Genomic DNA, 22,783 nt, shown 5'->3' on the forward strand with positions numbered 1-22,783 from the left:
GAACCTACATTGAGTTGTATCATGATATTAGTCAAAGAGCAACAACACAAGTGAGATCGACATCACTTCTTCACCCAAAGTCCTAAAGCATTAGGTATATGGATAATCTCCCTCATATGTTTCTCAACGTCTACTCTTGCATCCAATGTCAAATTTTAACTCATAATTGACAGATTGACATATCTCCATTAAGAGACTCTCCGTGTCTGTGATAGACCACCAAGAAGCACTCCGTCCGCCGTCCACAATGTTGAACCGGGATATGATACCACCTCTGGGCTTTATAAGGGAGTCAACATTGATGTGATTCGCACATTACAGAAAGAGAAACCACACAAGTGAGAACAATACTACATCTTCATCGAAAAATTGAAGACTAAAATATGAGTTTTATTAATTTATTTGTTACTCAACCTCCACTTTTTTATTCAATATTGAACTTTAACCGACACTTGATACATCAGAGCATTTTTCCCCTCAAATATGACGAAATTCTAGGCCGTGCTTGACACGGGTGTCCATTTGGGGCGTTTGACACTTGATAATGCATCGTTATTGTTTTGAGGCGTTTGACCGAACCATGCGCGATATAATGTCTTATGATGGTGTCGATAATACAGACAAACCATTTGGGGGTCTTTCTGTGGTTTTGGACGGTGATTTCAGACAAATTTTGCCAGTGATAAGAAAAAGATGCATAAAAGACATACTTGCTTCATCCATCAACTCATCAAAGTTGTGGAGTCATTGTAAGGTTCTCACACTTACAACAAATATGTGTTTACGTGCTTCAACCGTTCGTGTCAAGGAAGATGAGATAAGAAAGTTTGTCGATTGGATGCTTTCAATTGGAGATTGAATAGGATCCACCAATGAGAGTGGATAAATTAACGTACCCATTCCTGATGAGTTGTTGATAAAAGATTCCTCTGATTTGTTGCGTTCTCTGGTTGATTTTGTATATCCGAATTTTTCGCAAAACATGAAGATCTCATATTTTTTTCCAAGCACGAGGGATACTTGCTCCCACGCTGGACGCAGTTGATCACGTAAACAAATTTCTTCTATCATTGGTTCCAAGAGACAAAAAGGAATATACCAGTTCTGATTCGGTTTGCAAATCAGACGAGAATAGTGAGGTACAAAGCGAATGGTTTACCACCAAATTCTTAAACATTATCAAGTTTTCCGGTATTCCAAACCACAAGTTGAGATTTAAAGTTGGATGTCGAGTTATGTTGATGAGGAACATTGACCAAGCAACTGAATTGTGCAATGTGACTAGGTTGACTGTAGACAATCTTGGGAAGAACTTTATCGGTGTAACTGTTATTACCAAAAAAATGATGGTGAAAAAGTAATTATTCCAATACTGAACTTAGTTCTAGGTGATCTTGAACTGCCTTTCAAATTTACTATGAGACAGTTCCTGTTGGATGTGTGTTTTGCAATGACAATAAATAAAAGTCAGGGTTAGTCGTTGTCTCATGTTGAAATCTATCTTTCCAAACCGGTTTTTACTCATGGACAGATGTATGTCGCTGTGTCAAGAGTCACTTCCAAAAAGGGATTTAAAATGCTTATACTGGATGTGTTTTGCAATGACAATAAATAAAAGTCAGGGTTAGTCGTTGTCTCATGTTGAAATCTATCTTTCCAAACCGGTTTTTACTCATGGACAGATGTATGTCGCTGTGTCAAGAGTCACTTCCAAAAAGGGATTTAAAATGCTTATACTGGATGAAGAAAATCGCGTGTGTACTGAGACCACTAATGTTGTGTACCGTGATGTTTTTCGGAATGTTTAACCTGTCGTTCTTGATGACGCAGGTGGGTATGAGTTTTTTTTTTCTCTTTTAAACTTCGTTGTAATATATATTTTTTATTTGGATATGAATTGGTTGTTTCTACTTGCAACCATTCTAATAGTTGCGTAAAGAAAGAGTAATGGATTGGTCATGTAGATAAACTACAATTCTGGAACGAACAATTAAGATCACACTTCTTATTTCATTGTATAAAATCCAATGACATTTATTGTTGTGCAAAGAACAAGCCGAGTGATCAATTTGTTATAGGGACTAATATGTTATATGGAGTAATATTTTTGATCCTTTTTGACAATATTTTGATCTCATGTACCTTCAGGTGCTGTCTGCTTTAGGTGAGGTGATATCATTCAGATGTACACAGGCTGACGTTAATGGAATTTCTATGGCATTGAAATATCATTGACCAATTGCAATAGGTGCAATGCCTTCTCTTCGACTCCAAAATTTGCCTGATACATTAAGGTGTTTATCTACTGAGATTTCGGTTTTTCTATTATCTGGTAGAGCAACTTCAATATTCTCATACTCAGTTTAATTTTATTTATAATGTCAGCATCCTTCTGATCATTCTCATTTTTTCTAATGTAAGCCGTACTCTTTCAGTGACCATATTATCAACTATATACTCTGCTTCATTTTTTATACAATCTGCTATATATCCGTCTTTTTTTTTTCTTTGTTCTTTGGAGCGCCTATGTCTATGTGCATGCACATGACAATTTTGTAGTCCTTTTTCAAGCCTTATCTGTTGTGTTTTTATAATATGCTTAGTTAAAAAATGTGATAGATAGTTGGTGTTTTTGTCGCTGTTTGTTATACTTATTTGTTACACGATTGAATAATTACAAATTCGTGTTGGATATTAAGATGAATCAAGTGTATGCACGATGTTAACTTTGTATATATAAGGGTATCCGCTATAGAAATCATGGAATTTGAAAGAAACTAATCTGATAGAGACGATTCGTTGGGTAGGGACAATTAATTGTATATGCAGCAGTAGGCCTCGAGACTCCAACACCCCCAGTTATATGCAGAACATAAAAAAAAAAAAAGACTCATGTCTCCGTAATAAATTTTAGCCATCCATGTAAAATATTCCTGCATTAAATACTAATATTTCGACGTTGCATCCGTTAAATCATTCCTGTTTAACGATACGAAAATCCAAATAACTATATACGCATTGATATTTGTATATATAAGCAATTGAAAATACGATAACAATGCGTTCTATTTATATATTGTGTATAAAATAATGAATTTTCTATTTAATTAGATTTTATATATAAAAAATAGTCGTAATTCTAGCCCGTGCTTGGCACGGGTTTCCAAGCTAGTTATATATATTTGCCTTAATTTTTTTTGAAGAGTACATGTGGCATCTTCACATTCTTCATCTCATTTAATGTTTTCTTATCATCTTTATTATATATATTTGCCTTAATTTTTTTTGAAGAGTACATGTGGCATCTTCACATTCTTCATCTCATTTAATGCTTTCTTATCATCCAATCAAATTGAATTATGACTCATTCATCTTTTTATTTGCCAATCAAGATGAACCATGACTAATTTAGTTTTCATCAACCAATCAAAATTGATCATGCCTTGATTTTTTTCCCCTATATATAGACAATTTGTTTTTCATTATTTTCATGTGTCTCTTCCCCCATAATTTTTATTTTGTAATAACAAGTATTTTATGTGTTTTAAAAGATAGAAGTTTAACCATTTGTTTGTAGATTATAGGGTTGATTTTCTTTTTTATTTGTATCTAATTGTTAATTGTTGATGCTACTTTCTCAGGGTCCCATTGGAGAGCATGTGTCTACATTCTACGACTTCAAGACGTTCAACATCAATAATATAATTTTTAGTCAAGACAATGTTTTGTATTTGATATAGAATCAAGATGTTAGAGTTTAGATACCTTAGGGTGATTGAATATTTTTAATGAATTGATATGTCGAAAAACTAATCTCAATAAATTGATTTAGTCTTTATCTATATTTATTTTATGAACTTTTGTCTTACACAAATGATATATTACACATGAACTCTTATTTGATGAATCATAATTGATGCTTTTAAACACATCTCCAGACATGTCCAGATATGTTAAACATCATCCTAAAGGTTGCATACAATTGGTTCACATCATCTAATTTGGACAAACCTTTTCTTTTAAGAAGACATCTATAAACTTCATCATGTTTTACTATGACGGATTTTCACTTAACATAGTTTCTTCAATAGAATGTATCAAAAGCTTCAATCAACCAATGATCAATAATCATGGTTTATTTTTTATTTTTTTTGACAAAGTGTCATTTCATCTCATTTATTTGACAATCAATATATGACTTTTTTTCTCCTTTGATTTGTCAATTAGATAGTTATTATTAAATAATTTTTTTCAGGGACTATTAAAAATATTGTTAATTTTGCTATCTACATTGTATTATAAATAACCTCCATTTGCAAGCAATTCCATGCACAATTTTAATAAAAAAAATGTATTCTTTTCAATCTTTTGTCTCAATGTCGTGTCTTTTTTCTTTTTGTTTTCTTTTTTTCTTTCTAAGTTTCACGTATTTGGTATTATTAACAAGCCAAAATGAATTATATTAACACGAAAGTTTCATATATTTGTATACTTAATAATTTTATATAGTTCACAAATATTCTTTTTTTTTTCCTTTTATTAAGGATAATAATGATAAAACAATTTAAGAGTAATTAATATGTCATTTAATTTAAATTAGAATGATTTCATAAAGGTTAACATGTCTCATTTAATTATTAAGAATGAAAATACCTCATTTGGTGGATGAGAAGGAAAAAGAAAACAAATTAAATAACAGCGTTAATTATAACCCTTAATTAAAGGAAACAAATAAACCAAAAAAAGATGGAAACAAACAAATATTGAAGTATTTTATATCAAATAAATGAAAGATATTTAAAATTCAAAAAGTTCAATTTTTCTATTCGTATAAAAAAAACTGAATTATTTGAATTTTTTACCTTTTTTTATTAATGTTTTACCTTCATTTCTTTTGTGGTACTATTTAATTTACAAACAAAAAAAATTTGTAATTAATTTTGAAATGTTATATTTTTATAATTTATAATAATTATATTTTATGCGTCATTTTAATTGGGTTGATCCTATAAATATTAAATTGTATCGTTTAATAGGACAAACATTTTTTTTAAAGAGGTCAACCAAAAAATTAAAATGTTCTTTAAATAATATCCTTAATTGTAGCCATTAATTAAACAAAATAAAAAATTTAAATTACATTGCAAAGAAAGAGTGATGTGCTATCGAAATTCAAATAATTGAGATTACTTGGAAAAAAACTATTGAATATTTTAAGTTTTTTAAATAAACAAAAAACAAAAATATTTTTTGTCTTTTGGGAATATTTCATGTATTTGAAAAAATTATCGTTAAATTTTCAAAAAAAAACAAATCTCTAAATTTCAAATACTATAATTTGAATAATTTGACATATTTAATATTTTCTTTTTGTGATTTTTTTCATTTTATTAAATATAATCATGATAAAATAAATTAAGAGTCATTAATGTGGTCATTTAAATTAAAATGATTCTATTAAATGTCTCATTTATTGGATCAGATTAAAAAAAATGTTATTTAAATGATATCCTTATATGGTAACATCTTTTGATTCACTATTTTTGCTATTAGTACTAATAATAGTATTCATAATCAAGGTTGACTCAACTAATAATGAGTTGACTCATTCTTATGGGCGTGCATTCAATCCCCACTACTAGCGTAATAATCTCTTTGACAGGGGATCTCTAGGTAATTTTGTAAGTGTTCATTGAGTCATGAGACATGTCCTGACCTTGATGTGTTCTCCAGAGTCTAACTCACCTAAATATTTTATAATAAAAAAAAACACAATTTTGTTTAAATTGTAAATTGTAGATTCCGATAGTAGTCGTTGAAAAGCCTCAATCTTTTTATGAAAAATTAAAGTCTGATGGGCGTATTCTAAATGAACTTTTTTTAAAGAAATAACAATAACAAACACAATATAAAAGGAGAATTGAATGATATCCAAAATTAAATTTTAGCTATAATTCAGTGATTTTTCAAATTCAATTTTACGAATTTTCGACAATGTTTATCTTGATTTTTTTTTTAAATTATGTCATGTCTTTTAATAACAAATGCACGTAAATGTGTTTTAATACAAAGAAAAACTATTTAATACATTTACGGCTAATTTTAAAAAAGAAAAATGTACACGAGATATCACTAATGATTTTTGCACCATGATGATTCTTGGGGTATAACATTTATGGTGCGAGAGTGTTCATTATGTCCAATGTAGGAAAGACCTTAGACCATCCACATGGAGCACCTATTTTAGGTGCTTAAGTGGGTCATATATATACACATCATCAATTTTATAATTTTTAAACATTAAAACTGAATAAGCACTCAATCTCGCCAACCGAGCACCCCACAAAAAAATGACCAAATTAGTCCCACCAATAACTCTAAATCGTTAAATTTCAACAATTTTTTTATACAATTTATTTAGGTAGGGCCTCAAAAAAGTGAAGAGAGAGAGAGGGTGCTTCCATAGCCACCCTTCTCTACAAGCATCATATTTATTTGCTCCATAATTTGGTGCTTATTTAGTATGGTGCTAAATAGATTAAGTATCCACCATTTTGGATAGTCTTAGAGATAAAAGAGCGCTCAAAAATATATTTACCTATCTCCAAGGATACTAACAAAGTTCGAAACTCTGAATCTCGAAATTCAAAGTTTGTCCTTCTACTGCTAGGTTAAACCCTTAAGTTGGAAAATTGCCGTGAACTTGAAAATGAATTTTTATTTCAAATTAATCATGAAAAATGAAATATCCCTTATACTTAAACCATCTCTAATCATAATTTTTTTTTACTGAAAGAATGTGTTGGTTTAATCATTCGTGCTAATTGGGATTGGTCGGTCAAACATATTGTCCGAAAGTTGTTGGTAATTTTATGGTTTTTTTAAGGAGTTAAAAAAATGACACCACATAATGAACCAAAATCTAAGCGTGTTTGTTTCAAAGTAAGAAATTACATTCCTTGAAATGATATTCCTAGGAATGATATTTCTAGGAATAGCATTCCAACTCATGTGTTTGTTAAAAATTTAGATTTCATGGAAATGTTTTAGAAATTATTTAGTTAAAAAGATAAAAATGAAACTAAACGTGAGTGGTAGTGGGAAGTTATGGCAAGCTGAGTTCTATTCTCATGAGAATGTTAGATTCTCATCCTTTAAGCATGGGAATAACAATAAAAGAAATTATGTGCAAATAACATTTCTGGGAACAAATTTTCAAAACTTGAAACAAACATGGGAATGTTGCATTTCCAATGTCACATTCCCGGGAATCATATTACAAACCTTGAAACAAACACACCCTAAGTCATCAGGTATATTGGTCATCTCACTTATATGTTGTTTAACATCTACTTTTGCATCCAATGTGGAACTTTAACTCACATTTGATATATTAACATCTCTCCCTTAACTATGAGACTCTTTGCGACCCTGATATAGAGACATAACAATATAATGTTAGACGGATGCACGACATGCTAAAAAAGGTAGGTTGATGTCGGTTTCATGCAAATGGTTTTTTTCCCTTTCTTTCATGAGAAACAATGGATTAAGCAAATGAAATCCAAAAAGGAAGAAAACAGTTCATCACAATGTAACGAATTTCGCGGGAGCGTAAACTGAGTTGCATAATCACATTAGACTAAGAGAAACTACTCAAGCGAGATTAACATCACATCTTCATTCAAATCCTAAAGGAATTGGATTTATGGATCATCTCACTTATATGTTTGTCACTATATTCTCTTGCATCCAATCTGAAAGTTTAACTCATATAAGACATATTAACATCTTTCCCTTTAAGTGTGAGACTCTTCCCTTCTATGATTTGGTAACAAAGCGAAATAAAATTAGATGAAGACATATCATGGTAAAGAAGGTGGGTTGGTGGTGATTTGATGGAGGTAGGTTTATGTTCCTTTCTTTCATGAGAAGTTATGAAATAAATTAGAAAATGAGTGAAGATAAAAAAAAAATTGAACATGAGAGAAACGATAAGGAAAATAAGGAGTGTGTGCTTTTCTATGAGCGTGTAAGGAATAGAGTGAATTGCCTATAATTTTACTGGTTTGATTACGGAGTTGGAGATTTTTTAGTAAATATTTAACCAAAAAATTAGACTAACTAAAAAAACGCAACATTATTTTAAAATTTCTAATAAGCATTTATTTTGTCAATTCAACAACACACATATGCTTATTTCCTTTGTCAAATTTCACCAAAGAATAAAAGTGAAGGAATTTGAAGTAGTTGAGGTTGAATAAAAAATATAGCATGAAAGAGAATAACATCCAATAACTAAATTTTAAGATAATAAAAAATAAGCAATTGACAACCGAAAACTAACAAAATAAATTATCATAATGTTGGGATTTCCAGGTGATTTTTTACCGGGTTGGATGATTGTATTAGGTCAATAGCAACCATACAAATGAGATTGACACCACAACTTCACATGAAACCTTAAGACGTTAGGTATTTTGGTCATCTGACTTATATGTTGCTGAAAATCTACTCTTCCATCCAATGTTAACGTTAACTCACATTTGACACATAAACATATCCTAATCAATTGTGCATCTATCTACGTCCATAATTATGTTACGTAATCAAATAAGGTCAAAATTAGACACAACATGTTCAAACAAGTTGAATGATGATGATTTCATGAAGGAAGGTTTATATTCCTTTCATCTACTGTACTAGAATAGAGAAAGGAAACTAGAAAGAAAAATAAAACAAATATCAAGAAAAAAAATTAACATGAGAGAAAAATTAAGGTGAAAAATATGTACTGTGTGTTTTATCCGTGAGAGTACATAAAATAGATTGAATTATCGGTAATTATGTGGTTTTGTTGAAGGAGTTGAAAATTTTTGGGTAATTATTACCAAAAAATTAGACTTAATTAAAAAAATGTTGTATCATTTTAAAATTTCTAATAAACATGTATTTTGTAAACTCATCATAACACATGTGCATTTTCCATTGTCACACCCCATCATAGACCATATGTGAAGGAGTTTGAAAAAATAGAGGTTGAATAGAAGAATAGAATGAAAGCGATTGACATCCACAAATGAAGTTTTATCGAAAAAAACGGTTAATTAAGTAAATGTTTCCTATAAATATAAAGATTTTTTTTAGTTTATTGAAAAAAAAATTGCAAATTTTTAATCGTTGTAACTTTTTTATTTGGCATTTTTAGGGACCAAAAACACGGAATGGAAATTTTACAGGGACTAAGAATGCTGATAAAAAAACTTGACAAAGACTAAAACTGCTGACGAATTTTTTTACAATAACTAAAAAGTGCGATTTATTTTTGTATGGACTAAAAATGAAATTCTGAATATTCATAGGGACCATTTACTTAATTAACTCTAAAAAAGAATAACAAATGAAATCAAAACACCAATAAATTAGTTTGTCATAATGTTGGGACTACGGAGGAAACCTACATTGGGTCGGAACATCATATTATGGTAAGAGCAATGACACAAGTGAGATTGACACCGCATCTTCACCTGAAATGTCTAATAAGCATGTATTTTGCCAACTCAGCATAACACATCTACATTTTTCCATTTTCAGATCATACCAAAGACCAAAAGTGAAGTAATTTAAAATAATAAAGGTTGACTAAAAAAATTGCGTCAAACCAAATGACATTCGAAAACTAAAATTTTAACATGATAAAAAATTAAACAAATGACATCTAAAACTAACAAAACAGTTCATCGTAATGTTGTGACTTTCAAGGAGAGCCTAAACTGAGTTGGATAATCACATTTGGGTAAAAGCACCCATAAAAGTGAAACTAACACCACATCCTCATCCAAAATTTTAAGGCATTAGTTATTTGTGTCATCTCACTTATATTTTTTTTGACCACCTACTCTTGCATCCAATATGAAACTTTAACTCACATACGACAAATTAACTTCTCTCTCCTAAATATGAGACTTTCTACATTTGTAATCTGGTGACATAACCAAATAAAGTAATATTGAGACACAACATGGTAGAAAAGGTTGGTTGATGGGGGTTTCAAGAAGAGATGGTTATATTCATTTATTTCATGAGTATAGAGAAAATGAACGAGAAAAAGAAATAAATAAAAAAGGAATTTTAACATGAGGGAAATGATAAGGAAAAAAATGAGTGTGTGCTTTTACCGTGAGAGTATATGGAATAATGTGAGTTGCTGGTAATTTTGCGGGATTGTTGAAGAATTAGGAGTTTTGGGGTAATTATTTTACGACAAATTAGACTCAATTAAAGAATCGCAACATCAATTTAATTTTTTTAATAAGTATGTTTTTGTCAACTCAGTGGAACACATGCATTTTTCCATTGTTAGATTCTACAAAAGACCAAAAGTGAAGGAATTTGAAATAAGGGAGGTTGAATAAAAAAAATAGCATGAAAGCGAATGGCGTTCAATAATCAAAATTTAGGATAATTTTTTTTAAAAAATGACATATAAAAGCTAACAAAACAATTCGTCATAACTTTGAGACTTCCAAGGGATCTTACACTGAGTTTTATCACCATATTAGACTAAGAGATACCATACAAGTGAGATTGATATCACATATTCACACAAAACCTTAAGCCAGTAGTATGTATATGAGTCATCTCACTTATATGTTATTCAAAATCAACTCTTCTATATCCACTATAGAATTCTAACTCACACTTGACACATTATCATCTTTTATTCAAGTTTGTAACTCTCTGTGTCCATAATTACGTGACATAGTCAAATAATATCAAATGAAGACAACATATGTTTAAAAAGGTTGGTTAGTGATGGTTTCATTGAGGGAGGTTTATATTCATTTCTCACATGAGAAGAGAGAAAGGAAATTAGAAGTAAAAAAAAAAGATACGAAAAAAGGATTTGAACATGAGAGAAGATAAGGGAAAAAACTAATCATTGTGTGTTTTGTTTGTGAAGGTATAGAAAACAGTGTGAGTTGTATGATAAATCTATGATTTTACTAAAGGAGTTGGTGATTTTTTGGACAACTATTTTACCAAAAATTTAGATTCAATTAAAAAAACACCGCATATTTTTAAATATCTAATAAGCATATAATTATCAACCCAACATAACACATTGACATTTTTTCATTATCATTTACCACAAACGGCCAAAAGTAAATAAATTTGAAATAATTGAGGTTGAATGAAAAATTCACAGGAAAGAGAATGACATTCAAAAACTAAATTTTAAGATTGAAAAGTTAAAGACTTAATTGCAGATTTAGTCCCATATTTTCCGCAACTCATGAATTGGTCCGTTCATTTTAAAATCACTCAGCTTCACTGCTAGGAAAAGCAAAATTAGGGAGGAAAATTAGTGACAGAAAAAATCAAATCCCTCATAAATTCCTTGGTCGCAAAATTTAGTAACAGAATCAGAGAGGGATTTCATGTTATCCCTCACTAATTTTTGTTTTTTTAGTGGTATTTTGGTCCCTTTCTGCTATTTTTAGACTAAAAAACAATGATGTGACATATTTTAGATGACCTTGCATTTAGTCTGATGATGTAGAATGATCAATACCCATGTAATTACATGAAAACTCCTTTAAAGTTTTAATTTAAATATGACATATCACCATTTTTAAGTTCAAGAATCTGAAAGAGGCACCAAGACCGTGTAATTTTGAAATGGAAGGACAATTTCCGTGAGTGAGTGAAAATAGAAGAACCAAAACTGTAATTAAGCCAAAATTAAACAAATGACATCTAAAAACTAAAAAAACAGTTCATCATATTGTTGTGAGTTTCGGGGGATCCTACTTTGAGTTTGATCATCACGTTAGATTAAAAGAAACCAAACAAGTGATCAGACACCACATCTTCACCCTAAAGCTTAAAGTAGTAGGTATATGAGTCATATAACTTATATGTTGTTCAACATCTACTTCAATTTAATATTAAAATTAAATAAATGACATCTAAAAACTAACAAAACAATTCATCATAATGTTCAAAGTTCAGTAACAAAAGAAAAAGGTCCAGAGTTCTGATGGTGACTACAATGAGTTGGATCATCACATTAGGTTAAGGTTAACCATACAATTGACAGCACATCATCATCCAAAATCTTAGTGTATGAGGTATATCGATCATCTCACTTATATGTTTCTTAACATGTATTTTTGCATCTAATGTGGGACTTTAAGTCAAAATGGACACATTAACATATCTTCCTTAAGTGTAAGACTCTTTGTGTTTGTGATATGGTGACATAGTAAAGTAAGATCACACGTAGGCACAATATTGTAGAAAAGGTGGGTTGATCATGGTTTCATGGATGAAGATTTACTATGTTCCCATGTTTCATTAAGTGAGAGAAAGAAAAGTAGGAAAAAAAATATAATTTTTTTTTTTGAACATGAGACAAATGATACGAGAAAAAAGAAGTGTGTTTTGTCCATGGTAATATTAGAAATAGAGTTAATGGTAATTTTTTGGGTTATTTGAAGGAGTTAGAGATTTATGAGAAATTATTTCATCAAAATTATAGTCAATAAAAAAACGTTCACATTAATTTAAAATATCTAATAAACATATACTACAACTAAACATAACACATATGTATTTTTCATTGTCAGATCGTGCTAAAAACCCTAAGTGAAAGTACTTGAAATGTAGAGGTTGGATAAAAAAAATTGCATGAAAGGGAACAACATCCAAAAACTTATATTTAATATAAAAAATTAAGCAATTAAAAACTAAAAAAAGTTCATTATAATGTTCAAAGTTCTGAGGGAGCCTATAATGGGTTTGAGCATCATATTTGACTACGAAAAAAATCCTGCAAGTTAGATTGACACCATATCTTTACCCTAAAAGCTTAAGACATTAGATGTATTAGTCTTCCCACCTATATGTTGTTCAATATATACTATTTCATTCAATCTATAATTTTAACTCACACATGGTACATTAACATCTCTTCCTTAAATGTAAGACTCTCTGTATATCTGATATGGTGTGATAGTCAAATGAGGTCAGAGGCACAACATGGTAAAAATGTGGGTTAGTGGCGGTTACATATATGAATGTTTTTGTTTGTTTTTTTCATGAGAAGATATAAAGTAAATTAGAAAAAGAAATAAGATAAAAAAAGGAATTTGAACACGAGAAAAAAGATAAGTGAAAAAATTAAGGAGTGCGTGTTTTATCCGTGATGGTATAGAAAATAGAGTGAGTTGCATGTAATTATATAGATTTGTAAAAGGTGTTAGAGATTACTGAGTAATTATGTTACCAAAGTATTAGTCTCATTAAAAAACATCAATTTAAAATATCTAATAAACATGTATTTTGTAAACTCAGCATAACACATCTATATTTTTCCATTGTCATATCCCACCAAAAACCTAAAGTGAAGGAATTAGAAATAACAGAGGTTGAATAAAAAAAACTGGCATGAAAGTGAATGACGAACTAAAATTCAAACCAAAAGAATTCAATGACACTCAGAAACTAACAAAATAAATCATCATAATATTAGGACTTATGTGGGAGTCTACAATTGATTGTATCATCACATTGGGCTAAGACTAACTACACTACTGAAATTGACATCACATCTTCTCCTGAAGTCTTAAAACATTAGATATATGGGTTACCTCACTTATATGTTTCTTTACATAAACTATTTCATACAAAGTGAAATTTTTACTAACACTTGACACAATATCTGTGTTCCATCACCAAGAACTTCTCCTCCGCAATGTTAAACATAAATAACATACCATCGTTGGATTTTCTGGAGGAGCCAGCACCGGTCGATCGACACATTTGAGATGGAGCAACCACATAAGTGAGAATGATACTGCGTCTTCATCAAAAAATTTCATGCTTAAGTATTAGTTTTTTTCCCTCTTATTAGTTAATAAACCTTCGTTGTTTTATCCCATGTTTGAATTTAACTGACACTAGATACATCATAATATTGTCTCCCTCAACTATGACAAAATTCTAGCCCGTGCTTGGCACGGGTGTCCATACTAGTATCCAATGAATTTCATAAAAAATTAACATTTTAATCCAACATACTTTCTTTCTGGTGCAGTGAATTAATAAAATACTACTCCATCCGTTTCAAAATGAGTGTCATTTTAGCAAAAAAAATTGTTTCAAAATGAATGTCGCTTTACATTTTCAATACAACTTTAATTTTTTTCTTCCAACTTTACCTTCTCAAACTTTTCTCTCACACAATTTTCAATGCAACTTTAAGTTTGTCTTTTTCTTATAAAGTAAGGGCAGTTTAGTAAAAGTGTTATGTCTAATGATTATTTCATTCAATTCCTTAATCTGTGTGCAATTGACTAAAACGACACTCATTTTAAAACGGATGGAGTATTAAATTTCTATACTTAGAAGTGCAAAAGTGAGAGCAAGAATACAATTTTAATTTTTTTTTTTAAGGAAGAAGGATATATAGTATTTTTTTTTAGGAAAGGAAGAGATAATATGAAATGTGTTAATCTTTTACATAAAATTCAAAAGGACACATATCAATACCATGTCTCATAGATTCATGATATTGTGTTTACCAGAAATAGTTTTGCCATCTAAAAAGGTTTAGTGACGCGGTTTACTGTTCGCTTGCATTATAGTTATGTGTAAGTAATTATTGATATATATATATATATATATATATATATATATATATATATATATATATGGGGCTGTTAACTTGCACCCACCTAAAAACACTAAGATGCAAGTTAACAAGCTGCACCTACTAGTTATTTTCCAAAACACCCATGTTTTTCTATTATAAACAAATATTATTTATGCTATTTACAAAAATGTCCTTTTAATTAAAATAAAGTTTAATAGAGACAAAATGGTGTTTTAGTAAAGTATAAGTAGGTGCAACTTGTTAACTTGCACCTTAGTGTTTTTAGGTGGGTGCAAGTTATATATATATTATCCCTCAAAAATCTCTCACTAGAATTAAAATTGAGTATTACTATGAATACAATTGCAATTTCGAATTATTTGCTTATTCATCTTATAAGGAGAATTTCTACCTATTAAATTACTTGAGAAAAAACAATACAATAACAAATTGAAACTGTGTATCTCAAGGTGAGTAATTGCTTAAATCTTAATCTTTGACTTTACTCTTACCGTCATAAATCTATAATTTTTTTTTTTGAGGTGAAATTTTCCTTTTTATTGCCGTTATTAATTAGTACTTGTATGGAATAACCATGGACAGTTTTGACCGTCTGCAGTAAATATTAGGGGATCTTACCTATTATTATATGAATTAGTCCCAATTAGTCCCATATTAGGGGATCTTACCTATTATTATATGAATTTTTCACACTCGACACGGAATGTTGGAAAATAATTTTGGTTGAGATAATAATATACCCCAATACAGGGGCAATAATGTTGGTTGATGAGATAAGAAAAGCAATCTCAAAGACGGAAATGGGGGCGACAACTCCTGTTCAATCTTCACGTTTCAGTGCTGCCCTTACTGCCCAAGCGCATCAAACCTCTTATATTATCACAACTCATCTCATACAACCGGCTCCTTAAAATCATTTATTTCATTATATAACTGCCCATACGTTACAAATTTATTATTTTATTATTCATTCCAATTAATTAATTAATTAATCAATTTAATGCATAATTCTAGGAAAAAAGGACATTTTTTTTAAAAAGTAAACCATATTAAAAGACACTTGATGAAATAATAAAGAATATTTTATAATTATTTTAAGAGACTTGTTAACGAGTATCTGTAGCACTCTTTAAGGATTCAAAAAAATATTTTTGTTTTTTAAAAAATCAAACATTTTGATTTACAATGTGTACACATATTTACATAAAAAAATTACTATTTAAAGATTTTAAAAAGTATTTGAGGACACTCGTTAACATTTTCCTTGTTTTAAATTCAATCATGAAAATGTCCTCGTGAGCTTAGCTCAGTTGGTATGGACAATGCATAAAATATGCAAGTTACGAGGTTCAAACCCCGGCCACCACCAAAAAAATAAAATTCAATCATGAAAATACAACAATGTTAATTTTTTTGATAAAGAGTTTAATTTTTTATCAAAGTTATATTCGATAAAAACGATGGGTCATGCTAACATGTTAAACATTCTACTAATGATTTAAATTTATTGAAAAAAAATAATATTTAATAATTGAGAAATGTTAACTTGTGCCCTTAAGGCACAAGTTTAGAAGCCAAATGTAGAAATAATGTATTGGAATGTGTGCATTAAATTTAATCTTTAATATTTTAATAAATTGAATGCACAAAATTTAAGAGAATATTTCTTTTTTTGGATTTCTTAAAATGTGCCCTAAGGACCCTAAGGACACAAGTTAACACTACCCTTAATAATTTAAGCAAAAAATTAACACAATTTTCAATACATAATTTTTAATAGAATTTTTAACGAGGAATGGTAGCAACAATCACTTTTCAACACTCTTTCTAATACTCACTCTTTTGTTGGATAAAATCAATGTATGTCTCACCACTTCGTCCCTGAATTTGCACGAATCGGCCAAAAACGTCCCCCAATTATTCGAAATGCACGCTTTGTCCCTGAATTTAACAAACGTCAATCAAATTAGTCCTTCCGTGTCTACATGGCGTTGTCGTCCTGCATGGCTTGTTGGCTTGTACACGTGTCTACAAGGAAGCCACGTGTACAAGGACCAATTTGATTGAAACGGTAAAAATTTCAATTGTACTTTTGAATTCAATTTTTCTTGCTTTTCCAAATTTACCCTTGTAATACCTATACCTTTTTCATGATCACATTTCAGCCAGACATCAAAAACATCCCTGTCAGTTCTCCTTCCCGCCTAACCGTTCATCATCTTCATCAGCATCATCTCCGGCGAGGAACTGTTGCAAAAGAATCGGTTTTGATAGAAGATTTCGTCATTTCTTAAGGTAAAGTCGTTCCTATTCGTTTTCCATTCAATCATGTTTGTTCTCGTTCGTTTTCTCCCTTTTTGTGTCCGTTTTTTGTGATTTTCGTTTTGAGCTTTTAGGCATCCGTTTTCTCCCTTTAAAGTTCATTAGATGCTTGCTTTGATGTTCGTTTTTGTTTACTTTGACTGCATGTTTTAGATTACTGACATTAGGGTTTTGTGTTGAAGACGTACAACATAAAAATTGCATGTTTTTATGTTTGGTTACTAAAAATTATGAACATTAGAGTAGTTATGAACAAGATTAGTGGTTGATTAAAACAGATTATAAAAAGGGTTATTTTGTACTGATGAGTTGCATTTTGATGTTCTTGTGATTGTGAATATGACTGATGCATTGCAAAATTTGTAGGATGGAAGACAATATCACGTTAATCCTGCATCATGGTGGTTGTTTAGAGCGAGATGAGTATCGGAGGCTAAATTATGTTCGTGGTGAAATTTGTGTGTGGGAAAAAATGGTGGTTGATGTGCTTTCTTTGTGGGACATTGAGAAGATGGTGAAGCATTGCAGAGGCTACTTCAAAGTATCTAAGTTGTGGTACTTCAAGCCTTTCAAAGGTGCTGAAGATGATCTTAATATATGCTTGAATCCATTGACAACAGATAAGCATTTATTGGATATGGTGAAAGTTGCAAGGGATAATGGGAATGAAGTGGAAATATATGCACAACATGTGGTGGATACAAGTGAAGTTGAAATTGTGCCATTGTCAAGTGAAGAAAGGGAAGAGCTTGAGAGAGTAATGGAAGAATCTCTGAGAAGTATGCAAACTCAAGCTGAACCATGCAATGTTATGGAAGTTGATATACTTACTGCTGAAGAAAGAAGTGTTGTAGAAAGTTTGGTTGCTAATGTGCAAAACAGGGTTGGTGATGAAGAGGACAATGTTGGTGATGAAGAGGACAATGTTGGTGATGAAGACACTGTTGGTGCTACTCAAGCTACTCAAGAAACTCAGCCTCAAGAAACAGTGACACAACAAGAAACTCAGACTGAAGCAAATGTCACCAAAAAAGGGGCTACAAATTCAGGGGCAAAAAAAGGAGCACAGAAAGGGAAAGAAAAACAAACTGTAGCACCAAAAAGGAAAAGGCCATTGAGACAATCAAGAGGGACTGGGGTCACAATTAATGATGATCCCCAAATGATGTTTGATTCTTCTAGTGATGACAGTGATTTTGAAGAGCCAGATTATGTGACTGGGCACAGAGACTCTTTCTATGAGGAAGGTAATGCTAGCCATGCCAACATTCAAATGTCAGAGCCTGTAGGTGAAATATGCAGTGATAATGACAGTTATGTTTCTGAAGAGCTAAGGAGTCCAATAAGCACTGATGATGAGAATGAAGGAAATAGGAACATTGTTTATCCTCAATTTAATGAAAATGCTGAATTTGGTCAGGTAAGTTTGGAACTTGGAATGGAGTTTACTACCCTCAAAAAGTTTAAGGATGCTGTCAAGGATTATACCATTCACAAGGGAAAGGGAATTGACTGGGTGAAGAATGATAAAACAAGGGCAAGGGCTGTTTGCAAGCATGAGACATGTGATTGGGTAATATATTGTGCAAGGAATGAAAAGAGGAAATGTTTTCAGATTAAAACATTTATGAGTAAACATGATTGCCCTACAGATTTCAAGAATAAACAAGCTAATAGGAAATGGGTGGTTAAGATGCTTGAGAAAGTCTTAAGGTTTGATCCTGAAATAAAGCATGGTGAAATATTTGATTTGTTCAAGAAGGATTATAAGGTGATTCTGGATGACAACTTAATTTTTAGGGCAACAAAGGAAGCAAGGGATTTGGTTGAAGGCAGTGAAAGGGAGCAATATGGTCTTTTGTGGGATTATGCAAATGAATTGATGAGAAGTAACCCCAGATCAACTGTGATGATGAATACTACACCAATGCCAGAGTCCCCACCTCAATTCAAAAGATTCTATGTTTGTCTAGAGGCATATAAGCTAGGGTTTAAGGCAGGGTGTAGACCATTGATTGGGTTAGATGGATGCTTTCTTAAGGGGTATTATGGAGGGCAACTTTTGTCTGCAGTGGGACAAGATGGAAATAACCAGATTTTTGTCATTGCTTATGCCATTGTGGATGTGGAGAATAAAGATAACTGGAAATGGTTTTTGGAATTACTACATAACGATCTAGGAAATTATGAGCAATATGGATGGAACTTCATCTCAGACATGCAAAAGGTATGAATAATTATCTTAGTATTTTTCTCATTCAAGTTATGTCCATTAATTGCATGCATACTGATGTATAGTAATAGCTGTTTTGCATGCATACTGATGGATAGTAATAGTTGTTTTGCATGCATAAGATAGCTGGAAATGTTATAGGTTTAGAGTAATCTCAGGGACTGGTTTGATAGTAAGTGACATAATTTAGGGACTGTTTTGATAGTAAGTGACATAATTTAGGGACTGTTTTGATAGTAAATAATATAATGTAGGGACTGTTTTGATGGATAGTGATATAATTCAGGGAATTTTGTTTGTAATTGTGAACATTGGCAGGGTTTGATTCCAGCCATGCAGGAAATGATGCCAGGGGTGCCACATAGATATTGTGTGATGCATCTATGGAGGAACTTCACAAAACAATGGAAGGATAAGGAATTGAGAGGAGTGGTATGGGAGTGTGCAAGGGCAACCACTCCCACTCAATTCAACCGCATTATGGAGAGGGTGAAGAGGCTTAATGAGAAGGCATGGGAGTATCTCCATAAATGGCCAAAGGAAGCATGGACTAAAGCATATTTTAGTGAAAATTGCAAGGCAGATAACATAGTGAACAATGCTTGTGAGGTTTTCAATGGAAAGATCTTGAACTATAGAGGGAAACCAATACTCACTTTAGCTGAGGAAGTTAGGTGTTATGTAATGAGAAAAATGAGTCAAAACAAGATGAAACTTGATGGGAGAGCTGGACCATTGTGTCCTTGGCAGCAAAGCAGGCTAGAGAAAGAGAAGAATGCTAGTCACAATTGGACACCACTGTGGAGTGGTGATACTCCAATGCAAAGGTATCAGATAGAAAATAGCTACAAAGTGAAGGTGGATGTTGATCTGTTTAAGCAAACTTGCACTTGCAGATTTTGGCAGTTAACAGGTAAATGTTGCATTTTTAGACTTATTTTATTGGTTTATATTTGATATAATTAGAATGTTGTAAATGTTGTAAATGCTAGTCACAATTGTCTTTTACATTGGCTGTATTGTTGATTGTATTCACAGGAATGCCATGTATGCATGCATGTTCAGCACTTGCTCTGAGAGGCTTAAAGCCAGAAGAACATTGCCATGCTTGGTTGACCCTTGGATCATATAGGGCAACTTATAACTACTTTATCCAACCAGTGAATTCTCAAATATATTGGGAACCAACTCCTTATGAAAAACCTGTGCCACCAAAGCTAAGAAGGGCTGCAGGTAGACCAAAGAAGAACAGGAGAAAAGATGGCAATGAGGAACCTCTTGGTGGGAGTCAAATGAAGAGGACTTACAATGACACTCAATGTGGAAGGTGTGGATTGATTGGTCATAACTTAAGAGGATGTAATAAGCAAGGTGTTGCTAGGAGACCAAAAGACTGGATTGATACTGAGCCAGAAGAAGAAAATGTTGGAGGGAATGCATATAATGCTGGAAATGATGGAGGTGTTGCAGATAATGCTGGAAATGATGGAGGTGTTGCAGAAAATCCTGGACATGTTGTAGCTGGAAATGATGGACATGGAGGTGTTGCAGAAAATCATGGACATGTTGTAGCTGGAAATGATGGACAAGCTGCACAAAATGTCAGTGTTGGAAATGTTGCTGGAAATGAAGCAGTGCTTAGACAGGTATGAATGTTAGATTGTAAGGATCGATTTTCTAGTAAGTGTGGAAATTCAGGGACTAATTTGATTGAAGTTTTTATTAAACAGGGACTGATATGATTGAAACTGTTGTTGCAGGGTGTTCCTGCAATTAGGTATGGCATTAGAGGTCCAGTTATTTCAAATGAGAGGCCTAAGCAGACACCAGTGAGGGGTCCTGCACCATCACATCCAACTGCTCCTGGCGTTGTTCGAGTGCCATATCCAAATTATGGTCCATCCGGTTCAAGTCAACCTAAGTTCATGGAGTTTATCCCAACCCCCGGCTTTCCAAAGAAGTGAAGCTTGATGCATGCTTAGATTGCGCTTTTTGGAATATTTTGCTTTGTTTACATTATGCCCTCTAGTTGGGTTCTTTTTGGCTATGTAATATTTAAGAAAATCCTCTATGACTTATGACTTATGACTTGTTTATGACTTATTTAATGATATTTCCATGGATGAAGTTGTGTGTTTTGTCATTTTTAATTCGTTTGCTGCAAATATATGCATCAAGGATCAACTTGGAAATATGTTTATATAATTCAAGGTCTTATTTGACGTTTTTTTGAAATAATTCAGGGATCAATTTGATAGCAATTCAAAATTAATAGGGACTGTATTATAAAATATTTTCTGAAATCAATCAATTTCGTCCTTGAAATTTTTTGTCATTATACATCAATTTAGTCCCTGCTTACGTGGCATCTGACATGGCAACCCATCTGAGAGGTTAACGGCCACGTCATCACCGTTAACGCCCCAAATGGACGTAGGGACTAATTTGATTGACGTTTGTTAAATTTAGGGACAAAGCGTGCATTTCGAATAATTGGGGGACGTTTTTGGCCGATTCGTGCAAATTCAGGGACGAATTTGGGTATTTACTCGAAAAGCAATCTCAAAGACGGAAATGGGGGCGACAACTCCTGTTCAATCTTCACGTTTCAGTGCTGCCCTTACTGCCCAAGCGCATCAAACCTCTTATATTATCACAACTCATCTCATACAACCGGCTCCTTAAAATCATTTATTTCATTATATAACTGCCCATACGTTACAAATTTATTATTTTATTATTCATTCCAATTAATTAATTAATTAATCAATTTAATGCATAATTCTAGGAAAAAAGGACATTTTTTTTAAAAAGTAAACCATATTAAAAGACACTTGATGAAATAATAAAGAATATTTTATAATTATTTTAAGAGACTTGTTAACGAGTATCTGTAGCACTCTTTAAGGATTCAAAAAAATATTTTTGTTTTTTAAAAAATCAAACATTTTGATTTACAATGTGTACACATATTTACATAAAAAAATTACTATTTAAAGATTTTAAAAAGTATTTGAGGACACTCGTTAACATTTTCCTTGTTTTAAATTCAATCATGAAAATGTCCTCGTGAGCTTAGCTCAGTTGGTATGGACAATGCATAAAATATGCAAGTTACGAGGTTCAAACCCCGGCCACCACCAAAAAAATAAAATTCAATCATGAAAATACAACAATGTTAATTTTTTTGATAAAGAGTTTAATTTTTTATCAAAGTTATATTCGATAAAAACTATGGGTCATGCTAACATGTTAAACATTCTACTAATGATTTAAATTTATTGAAAAAAAATAATATTTAATAATTGAGAAATGTTAACTTGTGCCCTTAAGGCACAAGTTTAGAAGCCAAATGTAGAAATAATGTATTGGAATGTGTGCATTAAATTTAATCTTTAATATTTTAATAAATTGAATGCACAAAATTTAAGAGAATATTTCTTTTTTTGGATTTCTTAAAATGTGCCCTAAGGACCCTAAGGACACAAGTTAACACTACCCTTAATAATTTAAGCAAAAAATTAACACAATTTTCAATACATAATTTT

The 22,783-nt window shown here is 31.5% G+C and overlaps 1 protein-coding gene and 1 pseudogene across 1 annotated transcript; both read left to right on the forward strand.

Moving 5' to 3' along the window:
- Positions 1-520: 520 nt before the first annotated feature.
- LOC146934049 (uncharacterized) lies at positions 521-2,103 on the forward strand (annotated as a pseudogene).
- Positions 2,104-16,982: 14,879 nt separating this feature from the next.
- LOC146934050 (uncharacterized) lies at positions 16,983-21,362 on the forward strand. The gene is made up of 4 exons (XM_085705893.1): positions 16,983-19,229; positions 19,554-20,148; positions 20,274-20,881; positions 20,996-21,362. Exons 1-4 carry the CDS (start codon positions 17,349-17,351, stop codon positions 21,197-21,199), a joined length of 3,288 nt encoding a protein of 1,095 aa, XP_085562019.1. The 5' UTR covers positions 16,983-17,348; the 3' UTR covers positions 21,200-21,362.
- The last annotated feature ends 1,421 nt before the right edge of the window (positions 21,363-22,783 follow it).

Source organism: Medicago sativa, chromosome 4, assembly GCF_051527215.1.
Source record: "Medicago sativa cultivar Bolivia chromosome 4, Bolivia_mono, whole genome shotgun sequence".
NCBI lineage: Eukaryota > Viridiplantae > Streptophyta > Magnoliopsida > Fabales > Fabaceae > Medicago > Medicago sativa.

Coding starts and splice junctions, on each gene's coding strand:
- LOC146934050 (XM_085705893.1), top strand. CDS start 17,349: ATGCATTGCAAAATTTGTAGGATGGAAGACAATATCACGTTAATCCTG. Junction 19,230..19,553: donor TCATCTCAGACATGCAAAAG/GTATGAATAATT, acceptor GAACATTGGCAG/GGTTTGATTCCAGCCATGCA. Junction 20,882..20,995: donor ATGAAGCAGTGCTTAGACAG/GTATGAATGTTA, acceptor CTGTTGTTGCAG/GGTGTTCCTGCAATTAGGTA.